At 32.9% G+C, this 22,445-nt stretch overlaps 1 protein-coding gene across 3 annotated transcripts in view; it reads left to right on the forward strand.

The window, feature by feature from the left end:
- The window catches only part of CACNA2D1 (calcium voltage-gated channel auxiliary subunit alpha2delta 1), a 483,532-nt gene that overhangs the window by 318,934 nt on the left and 142,153 nt on the right, over positions 1-22,445 (forward strand). For all 3 annotated transcript variants that reach the window (XM_081286479.1, XM_081286480.1, XM_081286478.1), the window contains exon 7: positions 16,021-16,152. In XM_081286479.1, the coding sequence (XP_081142605.1) occupies positions 16,021-16,152 (132 nt within the window). The remainder of the gene's footprint in view (positions 1-16,020; positions 16,153-22,445) is intronic.

The following is a 22,445-nucleotide window of genomic DNA, read 5'->3' on the forward strand; positions in this document are numbered from 1 at the left end:
GTTCATCTAATCCTCCCTTTTTCCCCTCCCAACCCCACTATGAATCAGCCTCCTTATATCAGAGACAACATTCAGCATTTGTTTTTTTGGTGGTTGGCTAACTTCACTTAGCATTATATCCTCCAACTCCATTCATTTGCCTGCAAATGCCATGATTTTATTCTCTTTTTTCGCTGAGTAATATTCCATTGTGTAAATATACCACATTTTCTTTATCCATTCATCTACTGAAGGGCATCTAGGTTTGTTTCCCATTTTAGCTGTTGTGAATTGTGCTGCTATAAACATTGATGTGGGTGTGTCCCTGTAGTATGCTGTTTTTAAATCCTTTGGGTATACACTGAGGAGTGGGCTAGCTTGGTCAAAAGGTGGTTCCATTCCCAGTTTTCCAAGGAATCTCCATACTGTTTTCCATATTGCCTGCGCCGTTTTGCAATTACATCAGCAATGTATGAGTGTGCCTTTTCCCCCACATCCTCCCCAACACTTATTTTTGTTTGCATTATATCTTAATGTTCCAAAAAACACTAATAACCCATGTGAGAGATTCATTATTTTGGATAAAAGATATAAATTCTAGACAATAAGATTTGATTTCTAGATTTAGTTTTTAAAAAGTCCATTTCCTGTTAAATAACTAATAAAATAGGTTCCTCATACATTACAGTTTATAATATATTCCCACGTTTAGTATGTCTGGATGTATACTTGTATTTGATATAATGCCCTTGGAACTGAGAGAGTAATTTCACTAGAAGCTTTTTAACTTCTGTTTTATATATATATATATATATATATATATATATATATATATATATATATATAAACAATAAGTTCATACCCATTGCATTTGATTTTTTTTTATAAGTATAAAAATCTCAAATTTTCTCTCCTCTCAAGAAATTAGGTAAAGTTTTGGTAGTGTGTAGAAGGTTATCATAACTGAATGCCTTAAGTAAACATTAGTTATTTTGCCTGTAATAAATACGAATCAATTGAAATAAAAGCCACCATGATAATCTGATACCCACCATGATTCAAAGTACGAATCAGTTGAAATACAAGCCAGACTATAATCTAATACCCACAGTGAGTCAAAGTATGATTCAGTTGAAATACAAGCCAGACTATAATCTAATACCCATAGTGATTCATTCATTCATTCTTTCTTTCTCCCTCTCTCTCTCTGTCTCTCTGTCTCTGTCTCTCTCTCTCTCTCTCTCTCTCTCTCTCTCTCTCTCTCTCACACACACACACACACACACAAACACACACTCCTGCTTCCTAAAGAAGGTATTGCTATTTTGCTTAAGTGTATTTCATTTAAAAATAGAAAAAAAAATACAAATTATTTGCTAAATAGTGAAGCAGTTGATTTTAAACCCCTGTCTCCCCAGTGTTTGAGATTTTGCATTTAGGAATAGAAATTAAAAGGGGAAGATAATGGAAGATTGATACTTAGTAGAATGAATAGAAAAGAATTTCAAGTGAAGGAGACAAAGAAATGCAAAGTCTTTGTTTCGGATTTGTTTGGAAAGGCCAGAGAACCTGACAAATAATGTGAAGGATTCTGACTTCCATTAGTTTGCTATGAAATTCAAACTGACAAGAAAGTAAAGGCTTCTTTTCAAAACCTTTTTAAGATTAGTATGAAGACAAATATATTCTGAGAAGAATGTTAAAGTTCATTTCAATATGCCATCGATGTTTATATTGGATAATGGTAACTATTTGTTTAGAATTAAATTTATTACTTAACATATGCCAAATTTTCCATTTTATGAAATATACTCTCTGATTCAATATTTCACTGAAAGTTGAGTAAGGTTTCCCTTTTAGGAATTAAAAATAGATATATTTCTAAGAAATTAAATCTTGTAGGCATCGTCTTTTGATGAATGGGTGTGGTTGACATTTATGCATTCAGAGTTTCTGATGCAGGTTTAAATCATTTCGGAAAGTCAAAGGTGCACGTGAATTGCGGAAGAAAGCCATGCAATGATGTTGAGAAGAGTATGTTCAGCGATTTGAAATGTCTTTATAATACATATATGACTCCTGTGGTAGAACTTTATGGCCTTATAAGACAATGTAATCATCTTGCCTTAGTCTCTGGAGACCCTCTGTGAGGGTAAAGGCACAATGGATTACTTCATCATTCTAATGGAGGCAGAAGGGAGATTGCTTATTCTCCAGGTACACAGCAAGCATTTGTCAAAATGCTCCCCATCCAAGACAGGCATGCCTAGTATCCCTGGGTACTTAAGTCAATAACTACTCTGAAAAAGGCAAAATTCAAAATCAACTGCATTCGAAAATAATGGATTTTTATTGGTTTCAATATCTTCTTGTATAATCTCTTGATAAATTGAGTTCTGCACAGATGTGTGGAATTTATGATCAGTGCATTTATTTTAGTGTAGATGTGAAAATCATACTCAAAAGGCAAATTTTGCTGTTTTTGTTGAACAGGACAGTACATATAAAGTGATTACTTGATATGAAGAATGCTGTTCTCATTTAGGAGTGTAAAGCCCATACTACTTCCTTTTAGCAATTTCCTTCTTCTTAGCTTAGTATTGAAAGATCCATAGATCTTACTGGTATCATTTGATGGTAACTTTATTCCAAGTGATAGCTAAACTTCTATATAGACTTCACAGGGAAGGTACAGAGTCATTACTATAATTGCCTTTTGAATAACTGTTTCATGGATATCTCACAGTCACTTCCTCTCTTAGCCAAGCTTGAATTTATTATTGTTGTCCCCCTATGTACTGCCCCTCATTGCTCATGTGTCTGGAAATAATACTATCCAGGCTCCCAAGTCAGAAAGCCAAACATCTTTTCTCCTTTCCCACCTTTGTGACCATGGAATTAGTTCTCTGCAGCCTTCTTTTAATCTGCTTCTCTTCTCCCTTTCTAGCAAGGCCTATTTGGTTCAGACTAATGTTATCCCTCACTTCTCTGACTGTATTAGATTTCTCTCTTGTCTTCCGGATTCATGACTTGCTGATTTCTAATCCACAGTCAGCTTCTCTGGCTGAGTTCCACCCTCACTTCTGAATGGAGTCTCAAATGCAAATATAATTATTTCAAATTTTCCCTTATCTGATTCCCTATAATTTTCAGAATTAAGTTATTTAGCACTTGTGGATTATTATAATACATCTCTAGTCTCATGCCTGTCATTAACCATTTTGAATAAATGAATTTACCTCCTGGAATGCCTATGCCTCAGTGCCCTGCACAAGGACTTGACTGAATCAACCATCTAGTCCTCCCCAACCTTTCCACTCTTTCTTTACAACTCTGCCTTGTGTCTTCCAGAAATTCTTTTGTAACCACCACTCCACACCTGCTGTTCAAACTTTTGCTTAGCTACTGGTGACCAGATAGTGTTAATAGGGTCTGTGATACAAGGCAAAAGTTGACTTAGAAGCTTTAAACTTTGTGTCTTTGCTATTAAACAGAATAATTTGAGAAGAGTGGTAACTATTTTTTTTAATTAAATTCCTATTCTAGTCAGAGATCATTTAAAATGTGTAATAATCAAATCAGGATAATTATTATTTTCATCTCCTCCAGTACTATCATTTTTATATTGGGAACCTTCAAACCCTTCTCTAGTCATCTTGAAATGTATAATTAATTGTTATAGACTACAGTTACCTCTATGTACTGTAGAAAGTTAGACATATGAGTGGATAAATAATATATATGTATATATGTAATATACATATATATATATATATATATATATGCAGTGTGTGTATGTATGTATGTGTATGTGTGTGTAACTATTTGTTTAAAATTAAATTTATTTTTTAACATGACAAATTTTTCATTTTATGAAATATACTTTCTGATGCAATGTTTTACTAATGTAAGGTTTCCCTTTTAGGAATTAAAAATAGATTTCTAAGCAATTAAATATTGTAGGCATTGTCTTTTGATGAATGGGTGTGGTTGACATTCATGCATTCAGAGTTTCTGATGCAGGTTTAAATTTAAACAGTACACTTTAGTATGTACTGTCTCATTCAACACACAAAATGAAATATTAATCAGCCATAACAAGATTGAAATTCTGTCATTTGTAGCAACACGGATGGAGCTGAAGGACATAATATTTAGTGAAGTAAACTAGCCACAGAAAAACAAATATTGCATGTGGTGGAAGCTAAAAAAAGCTCAACCTTTTTAGAAGCAGATAGTAGAACAGAGGTTACTAGATGCTAGGAAGGGTAGGAAGAGAGGTAGAGAGAAGGTGGGTAATGGGTCTTAATGTTGTATGTTTTTATTTTTTCTCTTCTTAAAGACTAAATACAATGCTGGCATCAGACCTCCTTTCTAGGATAAATCTGTTACACTTGAATCAAAATGTGAAATATGATATGTCAAGAAGTATGTAATGTTTTGAACAACCAACAATAAAAAATAAAAAAAATAAAAAATAAAAATAAATAATTTGGAAAAAAAGAAAAAAAAATATCTATTACAGTAAAAATACCCAAGCCATTTTTAATCTTTCACAATACTCCTTTGTGCCAAATGGGTCTTCCTGGATATTTTGGTGCTGCAGGAAAACTGTGTGATTCTATCTTTGAAATGTCATACTTGCTCATAATGCTGTTGTGCTGATATTTGGGGCATTTTCTGCTTGTCAGTATCATTAATGTCTACTATTTTATAAAAATTTTATAGTGATCTTACTATTTATAGGTCTTTGTCTTTTATATCTCAGTTTAAAATGCATCTTTTCAAAGAGAACTTTCCTGAAAATGCTAACCAATCACACAGTCCATCTCTATAGATCCTCAGTTTTCATTTTTTAAAGAGCATGTATGATGTTTTTACATATTCCAGTTCATTGATTGCATTTCTGCTCTGCTAGAATGTTAGGAGTTCTGTCAATATTGATAGGCCCTATAGCTTTGGCGAAAGAGTCTGCAAGCTGTGGTCCACTTTTTTTTATAAGCAAAGTTTCATTGGAACACAGTCACATATATCTGTTTATGGTTGTCTACGGGGAGTTTTTGCTAAAGCTGTAAAGTGAGTAGTGACACAGACTATCTAAATGACAGAAAATACTTATGAAAATATTTATATCTGGACATTTAAGAAAAAATATTGCCTTACTTCTTTTCTTAGAACAGTACGTGATACACTTAGAACAGTACCTGATGCATAATAGGTGCTCAATAAATATTTGTTGGATGGATGCATTTATTGAACAGAAACCAAGTGATTAGGAAATGAAGCATGCAGACTGGGAGATACATAATATAAAACTTCTTAGATATTTATAGTGTCTTCCCTCAAAAATTGGGTCACAGTTTTATAGCAAACTCTTCAAAATATCTCCCAGTAAATTGGTTGATATATGACAGATCTAGAAGCAAAACTAACAATTTACCAGAATGATGAAACCCTTCAATTCAGATGATGCCCAGAAACTTCTCATCAATTAATATGGGTTTAGAGGAAGAAAAGAAAATACTAGTCAATTTGTACTTGCTCAGATTTAAAGTGGCACAATGAAAGCTGATTAATGAAGTAGAATCTTTTTGCCTATAATTGAAAAATTAGCTCTAACTTAAAATATGACCCCACATGAGAGTCACAATTTATATATTCATGTAACAAGTATGTATTGTTTACCTAAACATTTTAGTCATTACTGTTCATTGCACAGTATATCTGAAAAGCTAAAGGCACTTCCAATTGTATAGTTTGCCCAAGGTTATATAGCTGTGTATTAAACAGGTCTATCACATTGCCTATTTTACTTTACTCTAGACAATGGGCATAAAATACCATGTGATGCCTACCTTAGAGCTACTCACAGTATAACAGGAGGCATGAAAATAAACAATGATAATGAAATGTGGGAAGTATTTTAATAGATGTATAAAAGCTGCAGGAGAGTAGATAGGATGTTTATACTCTCCTACATGAAAGGGAGGAAGAATGGTAAAAAATCAAAGACAACCCTATAAAGGTGATACTGACCTGAAATATGAAAGAAAGGAGAAGTTTAACAAGTAGGAATGGAAAAAAACATAGTCCATATAAAGACAGCATTATATGCAGTGTCATGGCAGGCAGCAGGAAACATTGCATCCTCAGGGAATGGCGACAGTCTTTCATTGTGGCTCCAACTTACTGTGCATACAAGAGGAGTAAAAGAAGAAGCCAGTCATGAAAGACCTGCTTTGGTGAACAATAACTGAAGACTTGTAATTAAGGAAGGCATTTCCCAATTGGAATATGATGACACCAATAAGATGAAAATAATCTGAAGTTGAAAATTTGGAGACTATTTAAAGGTCATTGCAAAAGACCTAGGAAGTATGACTATGAAACTAGAAAAGAGGATATATGCATTGGAGCCAGAAATGACATGACGTGGTTGTTTACCGTGCTCTATTGTATTTCATCAGATCAAAAGCCTTGAAGTCATTTTAATAGTGTTATGTTCGGAATACTTATTTTGAAATGGTTCTTAATTATATGTTTTAAAATCTATGTCAGAATGTTTAGAGCTTTTATAATTTGATAAATTCAATGTTTTGTGGGAAATTTTTAAAATATGCGATCTATTAGAATAGAAAATAGAAAAAATTAAAATATAAAAATATAAAATCTATTAGAATAGAAAAGGAATTATGTTTGTGTTATTAAGGTATTTGCTGAGCAATGCAGTAGCTAAGATTTATAAATCCAAATTCAGCATGTCCATAATTATAATAAGTGCAATAAAATCTGAAAAAATCACGTTTATGATGTTGTAAACATCCTGAATATGGACAGTATTAATAATTTTATTATTGTATATCAATATCCATATTGCTGCATGCATTCCAAAACCTTGAGTGCTGTGCATGTATGTATGCAGGTATTGAAGGCATACATGTGGACAATTCTCTATGTACGTGCAACTTTAGATGATCCTAAGAGTATTAATCTCACATTATCTTGAAAATGTTAGAATTTGTTTATACCTTTATGAATATGAATCTGTATGTAGTAATCTGTAGTTTACTTTCTGAGATGTATTTTCCTTCCCAACTCTGAAGCAGTGTATGGGGTTTAAACCAAAAGATCACTGTTCTTGATTATGGCTGACTTCTCTGTATTCTGCTTCAGTGCATCTGATCTTTCCATCTTAAAATCACCAGGCAACTCTTTGTTCTGAAACTGGTTGACACAAACCCTTAAGTGCAAGCAGTGTGTGTTTCATTGACAATATCACCCTTGTCCCCAGGAGCCTTGTTATCCTCCCTCTTCAACCGTATCTCATTAGTCAGCTCCAATACTTTTTGATCCCTCTTTGTGAATTCAGAAGTCTGCATTTATATGGAGACAATAAATTCCCTGTGCAGTCGAATAGTCTCAGAGAAAGGCAAGAGATATTCCATATCTAATTTGGTCTGTATGTCTCAGCCAGAGTTTCTTCTCAGCTTTAATGGGATCATGCATGTGCATAATACTCTGTGCTTGTTCATATATATGCACATGCATGTGTATCGAGTATGGTATGCCTGTTACATCTTATATAATCTTTAGTTCTCTTACCACAATTTTTCCAAGTCAGAGCTGAATTCAAAGCAGCATTCACCAATGCGTTTTGATTTTATTTTTTTTGTGAGAGAGGAGAGAGAGAGAGAGAGAGAGAGAGAGAGAGAGAGAGAATTTTTAATATTTTTATTTTTTAGTTCTTGGCGGACACATCTTTGTGGTATGTGGTGCTGAGGATCGAACCCGGGCTGCACGCATGCCAGGCGAGCGCGCTACCGCTTGAGCCACATCCCCAGCCCGCGTTTTGATTTTAGATCTGGGAATACTGTATTATAAATGTTATCTCCTTGAAAAAAAATGTATAAGATACCAAATGCTATCATTAATGTGTGTGTGTGTGTGTGTGTGTGTGTATTCTAGCCTTATAATTGCTTTTGAAAGATTGATACTTCCTTTTCTTCATGAGATTCATAGCAACAAAACCAAGCATTGTTCTTGGGCATAAACTTAGGGCTGGGGCAATTGCAGAGGTTCCTTGAGGACAGGAGAGAGTGCCAGGTTTTAGTCACTCATTCTAGCATTTTAGCTGCTAAATCAGAACTGATTCAGCAAAATGTGCTTTAAAAAAATCTGTTAAGTGATGAGTATGAAGAAGTTGAGAAGATAATAAAGATAGAGGCAGGTAGCTTTCGCTGTCACGAGGGGCAGGCAGTGTTCTAAGTATGTGTAAATGTATGTCAGAGCAGCTCTGTGAGACAGACTGTAATTGTCGCCTCTGTGCAGATGAGGAAGTTGTGGTTTACAGAAGCGACACCTCCCTAAGGTTAAAGGGTTGCTTCTGGCAGAAAAATGTGCAATCTTAGAGTGGGAGAATGGTGAGAATGGTGCTTACACTATCTACCTTAGCATCCTCATTTTTAAAAATTTCAGTTACTCAAAGAAAAAAAGGCATTACCAACAAGAAAAGCAGTAATCACACACACACACACACACACACACACACACACACACACATACACACAATAAAAAAAAAGAAAAGACAAAGAAAACCTTCATTTGGAGTGCTTTAAATTTGGTCTCTATTGCATATTCATTTCTATTTGGCTTCAAACTTCATTTCTATTCTCTGAGTTTGATTTTTTAAATGTACATTTTAATGTTTTCATTTGTTCAGAGGTTAGCAGGTTGTTTGCTTACTGAAATACTCTAATGTCCAGAACTAGAGGTTTAACAAATTTCTTTACATTTTATTTACTAATACTCAAATTTCTAATGAAAATATCTTATGAGGCAGTATTAATGGGAGAAATTGTATTATGTCCTTCAGGTACTTACTCTAACACTCCTGATTTATATTTACAAATTAGGTAACATTCACAAATTTAAAATGAAAATATTTCAACTGATTATAAGAGAATTTTAAGATGTTGACAGCTTTAAAATAGGAGGATGGGCAGAAGGAAGGTGAATTTATAGAAAATAAACAGTACAACATTCACATTGCTGTACGTGAAAAAATGTGTTTTTGTTAAAGGAAAAGAAAACAGACAACACTAAAATACTATGCTGACATGTAAAAAAAAGCTTTTGTGTATGCAAGACATTTACAGGAGATGTGCACTTTGCAATTTTTTAATCCAGCTGAGAAAGGAATTGTAATAAAATGTGTTCACAATTGTGTTCACTGATTCAAAATCCATTCATAATTTCATTGAAATTCACCGGGTTTGACTTTCACACCAATCTCTTAGGATCCTTCATATAGTCATGTTCCTTTTTATTTTTTTAAGATTAAAAAGCACAGTAGAAGCACCAGAGGTTAAATGATGTAAGTGACATGTTGTGCCAGTGACTTGTGGCAACCAAGCTTACTAATAACATATTTGGTCTTCATAAGATAAGGTACAGAAAAACTTAGAATGCTTGAAGAATAAAACAAAATTTTTACCTTGCCTCCTATTCTAAGAACATTTTTATGCAAATTCCACCCCAAAATCTTGCAGGTAATTTTCGTTTTATTTAAGGCGACATGAAATCCTTCAATTAATAGACATGATATTAGATACTAATATCTTCTATTTCCTTTGCATTATTCTTATTGCCTTTAATAATGAAATGGATTTTTTTCTGAGCTCCTCCTATGTGCTCTACAATTTGCAGATTTCATTAGAGCTGAACAGCTGTGTTCTGGGCACTGGCCAGGTGCTCATTCTACGGGAAACTAAAGAAATAGGGAGCAAGACCAGTAATCTCAGCCATACAGTGGTTAGAGAATTGACAAGGACAAGAGCCTTTTAATATTTGTACCAAATTAACCATAGGAATAAGGCTTATCTCCTCATCAAGGTGCCCAAGTGCCCAGAGCCTTCTGTTCTCCTGTCCTCAGTGGGAGGTGACTTCCGGTGCCTGAGACATGATTAGAGAGATTAGATTTGTTCTTCCCATCTCCCTGTGCCTTATTAATCTTTCATTTACACTGGGATTAGATGAGATTCCATAAGCCAAATCCACTGAAAAGATTCACTCATTTTAATATTTATGCACACTGTCTAGTCCTTAAAGTGGATTCTTTTTGTCTGTGCACTTAATTGGATCAGTGGGTTGCTTCTTATTAACATTTTTCTTTTTAGAGATTAGGATTGATGAATAAAATTACTGACACCTGGCTCAGCTCAGCTGTTAAATGCAACACTTTTAATGACCACCTTATTTACTATGATATGGAATGAACTTTTGCTGTAAAGATAAAAGGTATAATTTTATTTTAGAAATTGAATTAATACTGTTGAATCTAAAGCAAAAAATGCTATAAAGTTCTAATATTCTGACTGTCCAAATGTAAAAGTAGTGGAAGGGAATACATTTCATAGTATTAAAAACTAATTTTGAAATTCTTACTTGCTTGTTTAGCTAAGGTTTTAAGTTAAGATTTAGGTAAGGTGTTAGATTTTCTAAAGTGGAAATTTGTTCAATGCCAAGAGTGCCAAAATGTAGCTTGAAAGACTGACATAATTTATATTATGAAATACTATTATTTTAAAATATATCAGCTTTCACTTTGGAGGCTTGTTACTGTGGCCTTTATTGACATTGTTCATTGATAATCTGCTGTTTTTCCTAAGTGATCCAATTGTGTTTATAGTTGTATTTGAGCAATTTCTCAAGCTGGGCACTACTGACGTTTTAGGCTGAATAATCTTTGTTCTGGGATCTGACTTTTGTGTTATTGGTTGTTTAGAGCATCCCTGGCATCTGCCCTCTACACACCAATGGCATCACACTAGTCCTGGTCATGGAGAATTTCTCTAGACATTGCCATGTCTTCCCTGAGAATGGATATTGCTCCCAGTTGAGAAAAATTATGTTACAGAGGAATATGCAGTATTGTTTTTAGATTCAAAATTCTAGGTATCAGAGCTGTATGTAAAATCAGAGTTTAGAAACAGCTCATAAACAGTGGGGATTTTGGAATCTGATAAACACAGTTTCTATAGTTCTCACTGTGTGATATTTGAATAACCTTTTGAAGATTTACTTTTTTAATCAAAAGTGGTAATACTACTATTATATTCAAAGCGTTATTCTAAAAGTTGAATGAGATAATGCATAGAAAATGGTAATTCGGTAAGTGTTTAATATTATGCTGACTTTATTTCTTAATAGTAGCAATAATTTAAATAACATACGCTAATTTTTATAAAAACAGAGTAGTATTATTAGTTAAGTGAAACTAGCGTAGTAAGTGCTGTGCCCAGTTTTCTTGTTTTGCTTATTTTACTTTATATTAGGCATTGTTAAACAAAAATAATTTTGATATCTAGTTCCACAGCTTTAGTAGCTACAATTTTAATAAAAGTTTTATCAAAGTTATTTACATTTTAAATAAATTACAACAAATATATTTTTCTCTAGAATTTCATTAGAAAGCTGTAGTTAAGGGTACAAAATTTGTTATGTAAAATGAGTGATTCAACTGAGACCTAAGATATGGCAGATTGAAAATAGTTAATACTCTACTAATAATACTCTATTATATATTTGCAACTTACTAACAGAATAGATTTTAAATCTCCTCAGTACACACAAACAAATACACACACACAGTGTTAGCTGCTTAGAGGTAATAGATAAGGTAAGTAGCTTGTGATAATTATTTCACAATGTTTATGTATATCAAAACATCAAGTTTTACATTTTAATATGTCAATATGAAATAATTTATGTCAATGGTATTTCAATAAAACTTAAAAATAGAAAGCTTTTGTGGACAGTATGTATGATGTTGAGGTTTTTCAAACTGCCGTATAGTACCTTCAGTGCATAGTGAGGACTTGAACCCTGAATAAAGCAACAGAATACATTCAGCCAATTCAAACTTCAAAGGGAGGAATAATACATCTTTTTTTTTTTGGTTGAAGTTTGCAGAAGAAAATTAAATTCAGAGCTTCTCAATGATTCTGTATTCCATGTCACAAACAAGGCATGGATAGAAGAGTCACGTACTTTTGGAAGAACTAACAGAAAATGTAAGGTACTTCTTTTGTGCTGTTACAAATTGGATTTCTCTTTCTTCCCTTGAGAAGCCAGACTGAACAATAAAATACTCTTAAAGGAGGATTGCTGAACACCAAGGCCATGTTTTTGAAAGCCAAGTAGATGAAGAAAAGAGCTGTATGCTTGGCATTTTGAATCAATTATCAGTGAAATCCTATGATGCCATCCAGCATAGAGGCCCTTAAGTCAAGGTTTGCTTTCTAAGTATTCTCTGCTTTTAGTAGGTTTGGCCTTGAGCATTATAAAACACTTAATTTTTTTTTTTTGCAAAATACAACTTTCTAACAGATAAAGATATTCATTTCATAAAAGGTAACCGAAAATGAGTACTAATTTTACTCTTAATATAGCCATAAGATACTTAGCTAAGTTGATTGGTGTCAGTAGGTTCAAGGCTAGGTTCCCATTGATGGTTTAGTCTTCTGTAGTAAAAAATACACTCATACTTCTAATATCAGTTCAAACAAGTTTGTATGGATGTAAAACATCACTATTTGTCTAGGATGAGGAAGAAAAAAAGCAGATATAATATACAGTGTGTATATATATATATATATATATATATATACAGTATATATATATAATATACAGTATAACACAATGTCATATACAAGATATTATTGAAAATATCAAATACAATGTAATTTCAAATAATCCTCAACAATTCATAGATAATGAGCCAGAAATAGAATCAATATTATTAAATATATCTGTCCTAGCAAAAGAGGATGTTTTATTTGTGGACAAGAAATATTTGAAATTATTTTAAAAAATAATTTATTTGGGGTTTCTTAAATTTTACAATTTTTAACTAACACACTTGGATTTTTCCCCAGTTTTAACCAGAATCACTTTAAAAAAATCTTCCTATATAAAACCTATTTACAAATTTAGAGAGGAAGAAGGGGAGAGATTGGTTGTATGTGTACAGACATAATGAAATTGCAGGGACAACAGTTCACATCCAGGGAAGGACAAAGGAGCTTTAGCGTGGACAGTGTTGTGTTTTAGCTTTTCATTCCATCATCTGCTGAGTATTCAGTGATCTCAGCACTGCTTTATCTTGAGCATGCTTGTACCTCAGCGACAGAAATGTCAGCCTCCTTAGAAATTCTGGTTGAGTTCTTTAATTTTATAGTATTTAAGAAAAGTCTGTTAATTTCAGGTTGTGAAAATCATGTGTATATTTTTTCACGTTAATTCATAATCTGGTTTAAGAAAATGCAGCTAAGTAACCAAGGGTCCAAAATAAGATCATTTTACTTGCTTATTTGTTTGATAATTTATATATTTTCTTTGACACTTTTAGCTGCTTTCCATAATCTGAGGAAATGTGTTTCTTTGATTAAAGACTGCAGAGCATACTCTCTCCCTAGTTTATATACCTTAAAGTAGAATTGTTGGATTAAAGAGTGTACATTTTGATAGGTATAGTCAAACTGACCTCTAAAAAGGTTTCACTAGTTTTATATTCCCATGGCAGATTCTTTGTATTTTGTTTTCTGACTTTAAATGTTCAAATAAAGATTGTGACCAATAAATTAATGATTGCATTTGAAAGTTTTTGTAAATACACACTGACAAAAGGTTGTCCCTATGTCCTTACCTCTCATTACACACTAAGTTTATAAATCTTGCTGATATGATAGGCATATAATACTATATCTTTCATTTTGAATAAACCTTAAAATCTGCACAAGTACTTAGTCTGTACATTTGTTACATCCTTTGTCCATTTGTAGATGAATGTATTTTTGATAAAAGCATTTAAAATTTACCTTACAAGTGGCTTGTTTGTAAATGAATTTTCAAATGTGTAAACTCAGAATTACAAAATATATTGCCATGGTGATAGGAAAATTTTAGAGCTTGTCTGTTTTTGCCAATACATAATAGTAGAACTCACAATTACTGTGTCAGTGCCTAATACTTAATAATTGTTAAGCTATCAAATGAAACTAAATAAAAATCAGCAGCCTTGTAAACAAATAAAACTTTATTAAAAATAATGAGATGCCAGTTTGTTGCTTGATGTGAATTAAAAAGACAAGGAAATTGAAGAGATAGAAGAGATGGGGATTAATGAAGTCTATCTGTATTATAAATAAATACTATTTGTACGGTAGAATAACATGACTTGTAATAACAAGTCATGAATGTTAAAAAGTTATGATTTCTGTCTTTCTGAGATGTGTTGTATATTAAAATAAATATTCATGAATAGGGAGTATCAGTTCAGGTTATCTATGTGAATGTAAATTTTCGAATAACTGGCCACTTAGTGTTCATTGGATCATGCTCTTGAATATGAATTTTCTAGTATCTCAGATGCACTGTGGATCTGACTCAGCTCATGAATATTCACACACACACAACTGATCTTTCTGAAAGTAATCACATCCATAAAGATGAAAATCTTGTTAGTTTTCAATAATGAGAACCACATCAGGATGCTTGTCCCAGAACAATGTTACAATTCCCTTGTTTTTGTTGTTTCTTTTCTTTCATTTTTGTAAATGACACAAACTTTAAAATATAAACACATATGCTATGCATCTTTCTTGACAAAAGGTCTTTTTTCTTTTACCTTTGTAAAAGCTTGTGCATGATTTAACTGATTGCTTTGTTGGCTTTATTTTCTCTGGATGTAGAAAAGAATAAAGTAAAACAATGTCTCCTGTCCTTATCCTCAGCATATTTCCACTATTGAGGCCTGATCAGAGTTTCTAAATGCAATGTGGCCCAATCTGCTAACCTGCTGGAAGAATGATACATGTTTTACATATAAAGACATGACATTATATATGAGATCTTTTGTGTACAGGGAAAATTACATTCTATGCCAACTAAACTTTTAATATGTTAGTATGTAATGATCACAGAGACCCATATTTATAAATTATATAGTATTTTAACTCACATCCACATCTAAATGACTTTCATTGTAATGCATGATATACTTATAGTACCTATCCAAGATTACTGAGAAGTTATTAAATAGGCATCAAAAGATGCCTGGTCCTTATTAGCCCCATACTATAATTAATTGAATAACCAGGAAAATAAAGGAGAAATCAAAACTATTGTTTATAAAGTTAGTAATAAAGTAACAACTGGTTTATATTTTCTTTTTTTTAAAGAGAGAGAGAGAGAGAGATAATTTTTTTTTAATATTTCTTTTTTAGTTTTTCGGCAGACACAACATCTTTGTATGTGGTGCTGAGGATCGAACCCAGGCCGCACACATGCCAGGCGAGCACTCTACCGCTTGAGCCACATCCCCAGCCCGAGTTCATATTTTTTAATACTGATGTGGTCAAATCTCTGAATGACATTTTCCTTTATAAAACTATGCCTTTTGTTGTTTTGTAACTACAGTTAGTAAGCAGTGCTCAATGACGATTTTTTTTTAAACTCTGAAGGCTAATTTATGTTAGTATACCACAAGGCACCATCAGTAATGAAGGGCTGAGGTCTTTAAACTGCAGAAGAACTTTGTAGGTGTCTTCCAACTTGTCTTGAGGATTAGGAGGAATGTCACCTAGCCCTCCTGTTTTGTTGCTCAAGCGGGTAGAGCAGAGTAGTGCGCAGTCAAGAGCAATGTTGCTTCCAGGGATGATTTGACCACATCTGGAAGCCCTATTGTTTGTCTCTTCAGAGAATGGTGCTTCTATCCCATAGGCAGGGGCAAGAGATACTGCTAAACATTCTACAGTGCATGGGTCATGCCTACAACAGAGATATCCAGTCTAAATGTCAGCAGGACCACTTCATATCACATTTTAACTGAAGAAATAATTCTGTCTAAAACTTAAGATAACCACTGATTTAGAAAAGTTTTACAGATAAAGCAATGAGAATGTGTAATATTTGTAAATAAATGAAGTCAGATTCAGTTTTTAATTATAAGTTTTTAAATATATTTATTTATTTATTTTGTAGCAACAATAGTGTTAAATGAACTCAACTGGACAAGTGCCTTAGATGAAGTTTTCAAAAAAAATCGGGAGGAAGACCCTTCATTGCTGTGGCAGGTGTTTGGCAGTGCTACAGGCCTGGCCCGATATTATCCAGGTAAGTGCTTAGTGATTCAGTCAGATGAAATTGTAAGTATCTCCTTCAACATTTCTTGTGAACACTCTGTTACCTTCTCCTATATTGATATCCCACCAGTTTTATACAACAACAAAAAAATTATCTTCACATAGCTCTAAATTGTTTTGCATGACTCTATGTTGATCGAAATCATTTTGAAATGAAGCACCTCTGAGAAATGACTGTAGCACTTGATACCTGGGCTAGGCCAGGCTGCAGTGAGACCATAAGGAGGTATTCTTAGGTCTGTACCTGGCACAGGAGGCTACCATGAATCCTAAAATAAGAAGTAGGAATCCAAATGCTTAGCATAGATCTGTCAGTCACATTAAAGAAATGAATAGACTTTTTAGACACTATTTGAATATCTCTTTCCAGGTTTTTGGTCTACACTTGAAATTTCATAACAATAGTGTTAGTATTTGTCTTGAATCAGTGAATTTGTGATTGTGAAGAAGAAGTAAGATAAAATCACAAGGAAAACAGAGCTCTCTTATGTGTCAGTTTGTATTAATTTTGAAGGCATCTCAAGTACATAATCATATGTACTTGGTGACGATGAATGTATTTTATAAATTAAAATGAAAAATAAACCCATCTTATAATGTTCTTTATTTTTATAATGGAGGGTAAGAAGAAATAAATGGCACTTCCTATAACAAAATAAAAAATTAATAACTAGTATGTCCTGAGAGCCTTTGAAAACACTATAAGTGAAATATCTGTTGTTATTTTTAACTTCTTTATCTTTAGAAGAGCTGACAAACACAAAATGCCATTTCTTTCTCCAAGGCATGACTTGAATTATCAGAGAGATACTAGAGAATGTGGTATTCAATGGCCACAATATGACTTTAAATAGAATTATTTTTAAGACATGAGTTTTTAAAAACATGTTTAGCAAATTGAATTATTCATAGTAAATAGTGACAGTACAAAGTAACTTAGCAGTAAAAAGGAATGAATAAAAAATTAAACTATATATAACTTTTTATTATGATAAAAATAAATAATAGTATAGACTTAATTCTCAAATTAGTTAAAAACATTATAATGTCTGCATGGTTACAAATGCCAGATCATAGGACTTTATTATGGAAATCCAGAGCACCAGGAAAGGCCAAGTTTGTATTAGAAATTTAAAAAATGAATTATAATAAAACATTAGTGTTAATACTTGATATGGGAAAATTATCACCTAGGTTTTTATCCTAATTGAATTTTCCATTACACAAATAATTTTTTACTCTAGTAAAATACTTCTAAAACTCTGAAGTATTTTTATTAACATGTCAAATACTATATATCACAAGATTGTGAATTTTAGTCTATAAGATCATATCAAGGAAAAAAGCAACAGTACTCATGCACATAATAAACCTGACATAATAATCCTTAAAATTACATTAGGTTTTATAAAGCATTTTCAAGTACAATTTTAAAATATAGGAATTAGATACTCGATGTTCTATCTAATAATACACAAATATGAGAATGTTTTTAATCATAACAGAATTATGTAGTTTTTAAATATTTTAAAAATATTACCTTTGTATAAAATTGCATATATAATAAGTTGAGGGAAAAGGAGGAAAAAGAGAAGTGAGAGAAAATTTGGATAATAATGAAAAACCAAGAGTTTAGGATCACAGAGATATGGATGATGCAGAGAAAGAGAGATAAAGAAGTGTTACTACAGGGAGAGGCTGAAGAGAGGCAAGAAAGAGTACCCATGAACATGGGGAGAGAGCCAGAGGTGCAAGGAAAGATAGGTTCTCTAATGAATCCTGCAAGGTGGGTAATTTTACAAACAGCAGCTAACTTTCAAACTTACAAATATCATATTCAATAATTCTTCCATTTTAAAAACTAAGTGAGAGATGAAGTCTTTGTTTTTGTCTTTTTTTTTTTAACCCTAATAGGTATTTTCAAATGTGCTGACATTTGTTCTCTTCATCTTGAGAAGGATCATTAGATGTTTAATTTGGCTGAACCCATGTCGTCCTCTGGGGCATTCGCTGTGAAAGCAATCCTGTGCCCAATATGTAGTTTTTAAGTCAGGGTTTGTCAGATAAATCAACTCACCAGAAGACTGTGAGGCTTGGCTCATTGACTTGCTGGAGGAAGTTTTTAAAATGGCTCTCTTGACTGCTATGGAAAACATTTCATGCAGTTCCAACTGTTTTAGTGATTTTGTTGCTGAGTTGCTCTTTATGATGATAATGACACAATAGAACCAATATTTTTTATTAAAAGCACTAAGACAATGTTATAATTTTAAAAGCAGAATAACCTGTTTATACCACATCATATTCTCAGTATATTTAACACTTTAAACATGTTTTAAATACTTTTTTAAATGAAGTTGTTTTAAAAAAAATTCTTAATAGACAATCCTTCCTTTTCTTATCATTTTGATGTAAGCCAAACTAATGTAAAGTGGCTCATCCCTGCTTGTCTCTTAATTCAAAGGTTAGAAACACCCTATTAATATCATCTGTTATATTAATCACGAACAGAATACAGAGTATGCTCCTTAGTTGAATTTTTATATATGAGACTTAGCCTTCCAGGAAGGATGTCCCTACTAGCTGGATAGACCTCCTGAACTTTGAGTTTTAGTCATCATATCTGAAAAACAAGGGCCTAAATAACTTCTTGGTTTAACTTCTGGAGGTGTCATGATCAATTAGATAATATGACAAGAAGTACTTTGAAAATGTAATTCAGACATTTCTGCAACAGTGCTTATCAACTATAATAATTTACCTATATCCAGCCCACTCTCCATCTAAACCATTAAGAGACATTATCAAGGTTACAAACAGTTGAGTTGGAAGCTGACATAGACATATTGAAGGAGATCTAAACATAACAGTGACCACGTAGAGGAGTTGGCCTATCACTTTAGCTGGGTCAGTTTTCCATAGGGTTGCCAGAAAAAATAATGGACGCCCATTTAAATTTAAATTTCAGGTAAACAGCAAAGAAATATTTAGTGTAAGTATGCCTTATGCAACATTTGGAACATATTTTTAGGAAAAAGTTTTTTTGTTTGTTTATTTTGAAATTTAAACCTAACTGGTTGTCATATACTACTTATTTCTAAATCTGTCAAAGCTATCTGCTTCACAAAATTGCTCTGAGGGTCAAACAAAATTTATTTCCTACATTCACTCAAATGCAGAATTTTATAGTACTCTTTCTCTAATTCTGTAAGGTACCCATTTTTATTTTCCTGAGGCTTCTTGCCACAGAGTAATAAAAATATTTTTTTTAGAAGCTAGAATCCTCTGATTCACAACATTCTAAATATAACCTTGTTCATTAAGTGCCAGTTACTGAACAGCCACATACCATGAAGGAGTAAAGCAAACATTTCCCAGAACCAGAGAGCAAGTTTACAAATTCTTCTTTCCACACTAGACGTGGTAGTGACCTTCAGAAGACCATCAGAAGAGAAACAAGGAGGACAATCATAGTTGAATTATACAATTATTAGGAGCTAAAAAGCATTAAATATTTTTGTTATCCTATTGCCTGGATATAGGGAACATTTGGGTATGATCAGCTACCCTCATGGTTTTAGTTTATCAGATTATTTAAAACACGTGGAAACACTAGCTTCCAACAAGGAGGTTACTAGAGCTGACAGTATCCGGAGCTGATGGTGAGAAGTAGTTTGTTTAGTAAGTAGTGGAAATTTGACTCAGACATCTCTTTCTGGACTGAACATTTACCTGCTTTCTAAACTCTTGGTGTATTTGAAAATAAGCTTTGGAAATCACTGCTCACTCTCCTTTTGCTTCTCCCTTCTTGCATTTTTTATCCCCACCCCCTTCTTTCTTTTGTCCCATTTGGAATATAGGTCACTTGTGTGTAATGATAAAAGGATTTTATTCTATGAGGGGAAGTTCTTGATTCATCTGAATACTGCCTTCATCATCATTTTATGCTTTGGCTAATGCATGTTGTACTTTTGTATGTTCTTCTTCACCAGTCACTTGGGATGCCGAACAAGATGATGTTAATATCATCTGCTGTTTGTGCAGGCCTGTAGCATTTTCTAAGTTCAAAGTGCTTGTTCTGCAGGAAGAGTAGAGTAACTTGCCCCAGTCATAGAGCTCTTGGCATAGATGAAACTGGTTCTTGAAATGATTTCAGAGGAGTGCAGAATCCAATAGTGCTTACCAGAGGCTGGCGTAGTAGGGATGAGGAGAAGATAGGGAAAGATTGGTTAAGAGATGCAAAATTACAGTTAGACAGTAGGAATAAATTCTGCTATACTACAGGAAGGTAACTATAATTTTAAATATTGTGGTGTGTATTTCAATAACTAGAAGAGAGGATTCTAAATGTTGTCACTAAAAAGAAATGATAAATATTTGAGGTTTGGGATATGTTAAATACCATTATCCAATGTCTACATGTGTCAAAACTTCATCCTGTACCCTATACATAATGTATAATTTTGATTTGTTAATTAAAAAAACAAAATTTAAAAAGTAGCTGGAACCCATGTCTAATGATATCTTCATTGAATATAGCTTTTAAGAAAATTAGTTTGATTTATGGGTTCTTTCCTTTGGAGGTCTTAGTTAGTTTACATATATTAACTTCAGAGCTGTTAAAACTCTTTTCATAGATTTCAACTTTGTGAATTCTTATGCATTATACAAAACTGTAAGTACAAACTGCTCATTTCACCTATTAGGGTCTCCTGAAATTGTAACAATTATTGCAGTAATTGTAATTGTAACTAAGAATCGGTGGCTCATTGAAATGCCAATGTAGGCAACACTTACCCTGTTTAGATAATTAGCTGCATTTACAAAGAAAAAAAACAATAAAAAAATAAGTTTTATCTGTCTTAGGATATTAGTCTTATTGATAATGATTAATAATCTTACATCTTATTACTAATTCATTTTTTTTCTTTACCTCATTTGTTTATTTTTAAACCATGTGATTACAACAAAAGGTAGCTAATATGTATTGCATCAGTGTTTAATAGACCTCTGGGTGACATTACTTGTTGCTATATCTGTTGAAATAAAATGCAATAGAACCAGTTTGTGAGGTATATGGAGTGACTTTTCTTCCTTGAGGGTAGACAATTTTTCTCAGGTTGTGTAAAATTTTTTGAAAAATAGTTTGATAACACCCTAAGGATCAGATAGCATATGACAAGGGTAGTCCAAAGAGTAATGCTTTTTAGTTTAGTTATTAAAGAAACATTTGATAGATTTCTAACCAATGTAAAGAAAAAGGAATAAAGGTGAAGCCTCAGAACTTGTGATATTTGTAAAAATAATGCCTTGAAGGATTCATTATCTTTAAAAATTCCCATCTAGTTTTTACTTGGATATCTGTGAGTAGACACATTATTTAACCTTAGATGCATTAACTTTAGATATATTTAACATATTTGTGGATCACTGTATAAAAATAAACCTTAAATTAAAATGACTATTACTTTTTAATACCAATAATTATTAAAATACAGTGTGTCTATTAGGATAGTTTTTAGCAAACAATTACTGAAAAAATCAAAAATTGTGATTTTTAACACCATGGCAGTTTATTTTTAACCCATGTCAACCAGCAATGCATAGACTATCACTGGTAGAGGGGCTTCACAAGAAAGAAATGGCTACACACTCCTCATTTCTCTCTCATCTTCTGAGTGTGGTCTCTGTTTCAATCACTGTAATTTGCATTCATTCCTAAGGACAAAGGAGAGTAACCCCCTTCTTTCTAAGAGAACTTCCCAGAAGTCACACAAAACATTTCTTTATAAGTGACACTGGACAGAATTTAGTGGTTTTGTGGTCAGTTTCCTTGAGTATGGCCATGTACCTGGCTTAAAAGCAGATTCTGTTCTGTATTAACTAAGAAGGTGACAGAAGGTATTGGGAACACAAAACATCCCTGCCTCTGTTACTATGTGCTAATCTGTGTTTTCAATCTTGTCATTTATGCCTTCTAGAAAATTAAAATCTAATTAATGTGTTAGGATTTATACATCTTGAAATTTAGATTGCAGTTCAGAACACTGAATAAATGCCAAATAAACTAGACAGAGTGTACTAATAGATTCTCACTAAAGTTGTGACAAAGAAGTGATTATGGATTATTATCATGGGAGAGGTTTGTGAACTATGACTTGAAAATTACATTAATTGTTTGGTGTGGTGGAACATGCCTATAATAACAGCTACTCCAAAGGCTGAGAGAGCAGGATCTCAAGTTTGAGGTCAGCCTCTGCAACT

Source organism: Spermophilus citellus, assembly GCF_964194105.1.
Source record: "Spermophilus citellus genome assembly, chromosome: 3".
In the NCBI taxonomy this organism is placed as follows: domain Eukaryota; kingdom Metazoa; phylum Chordata; class Mammalia; order Rodentia; family Sciuridae; genus Spermophilus; species Spermophilus citellus.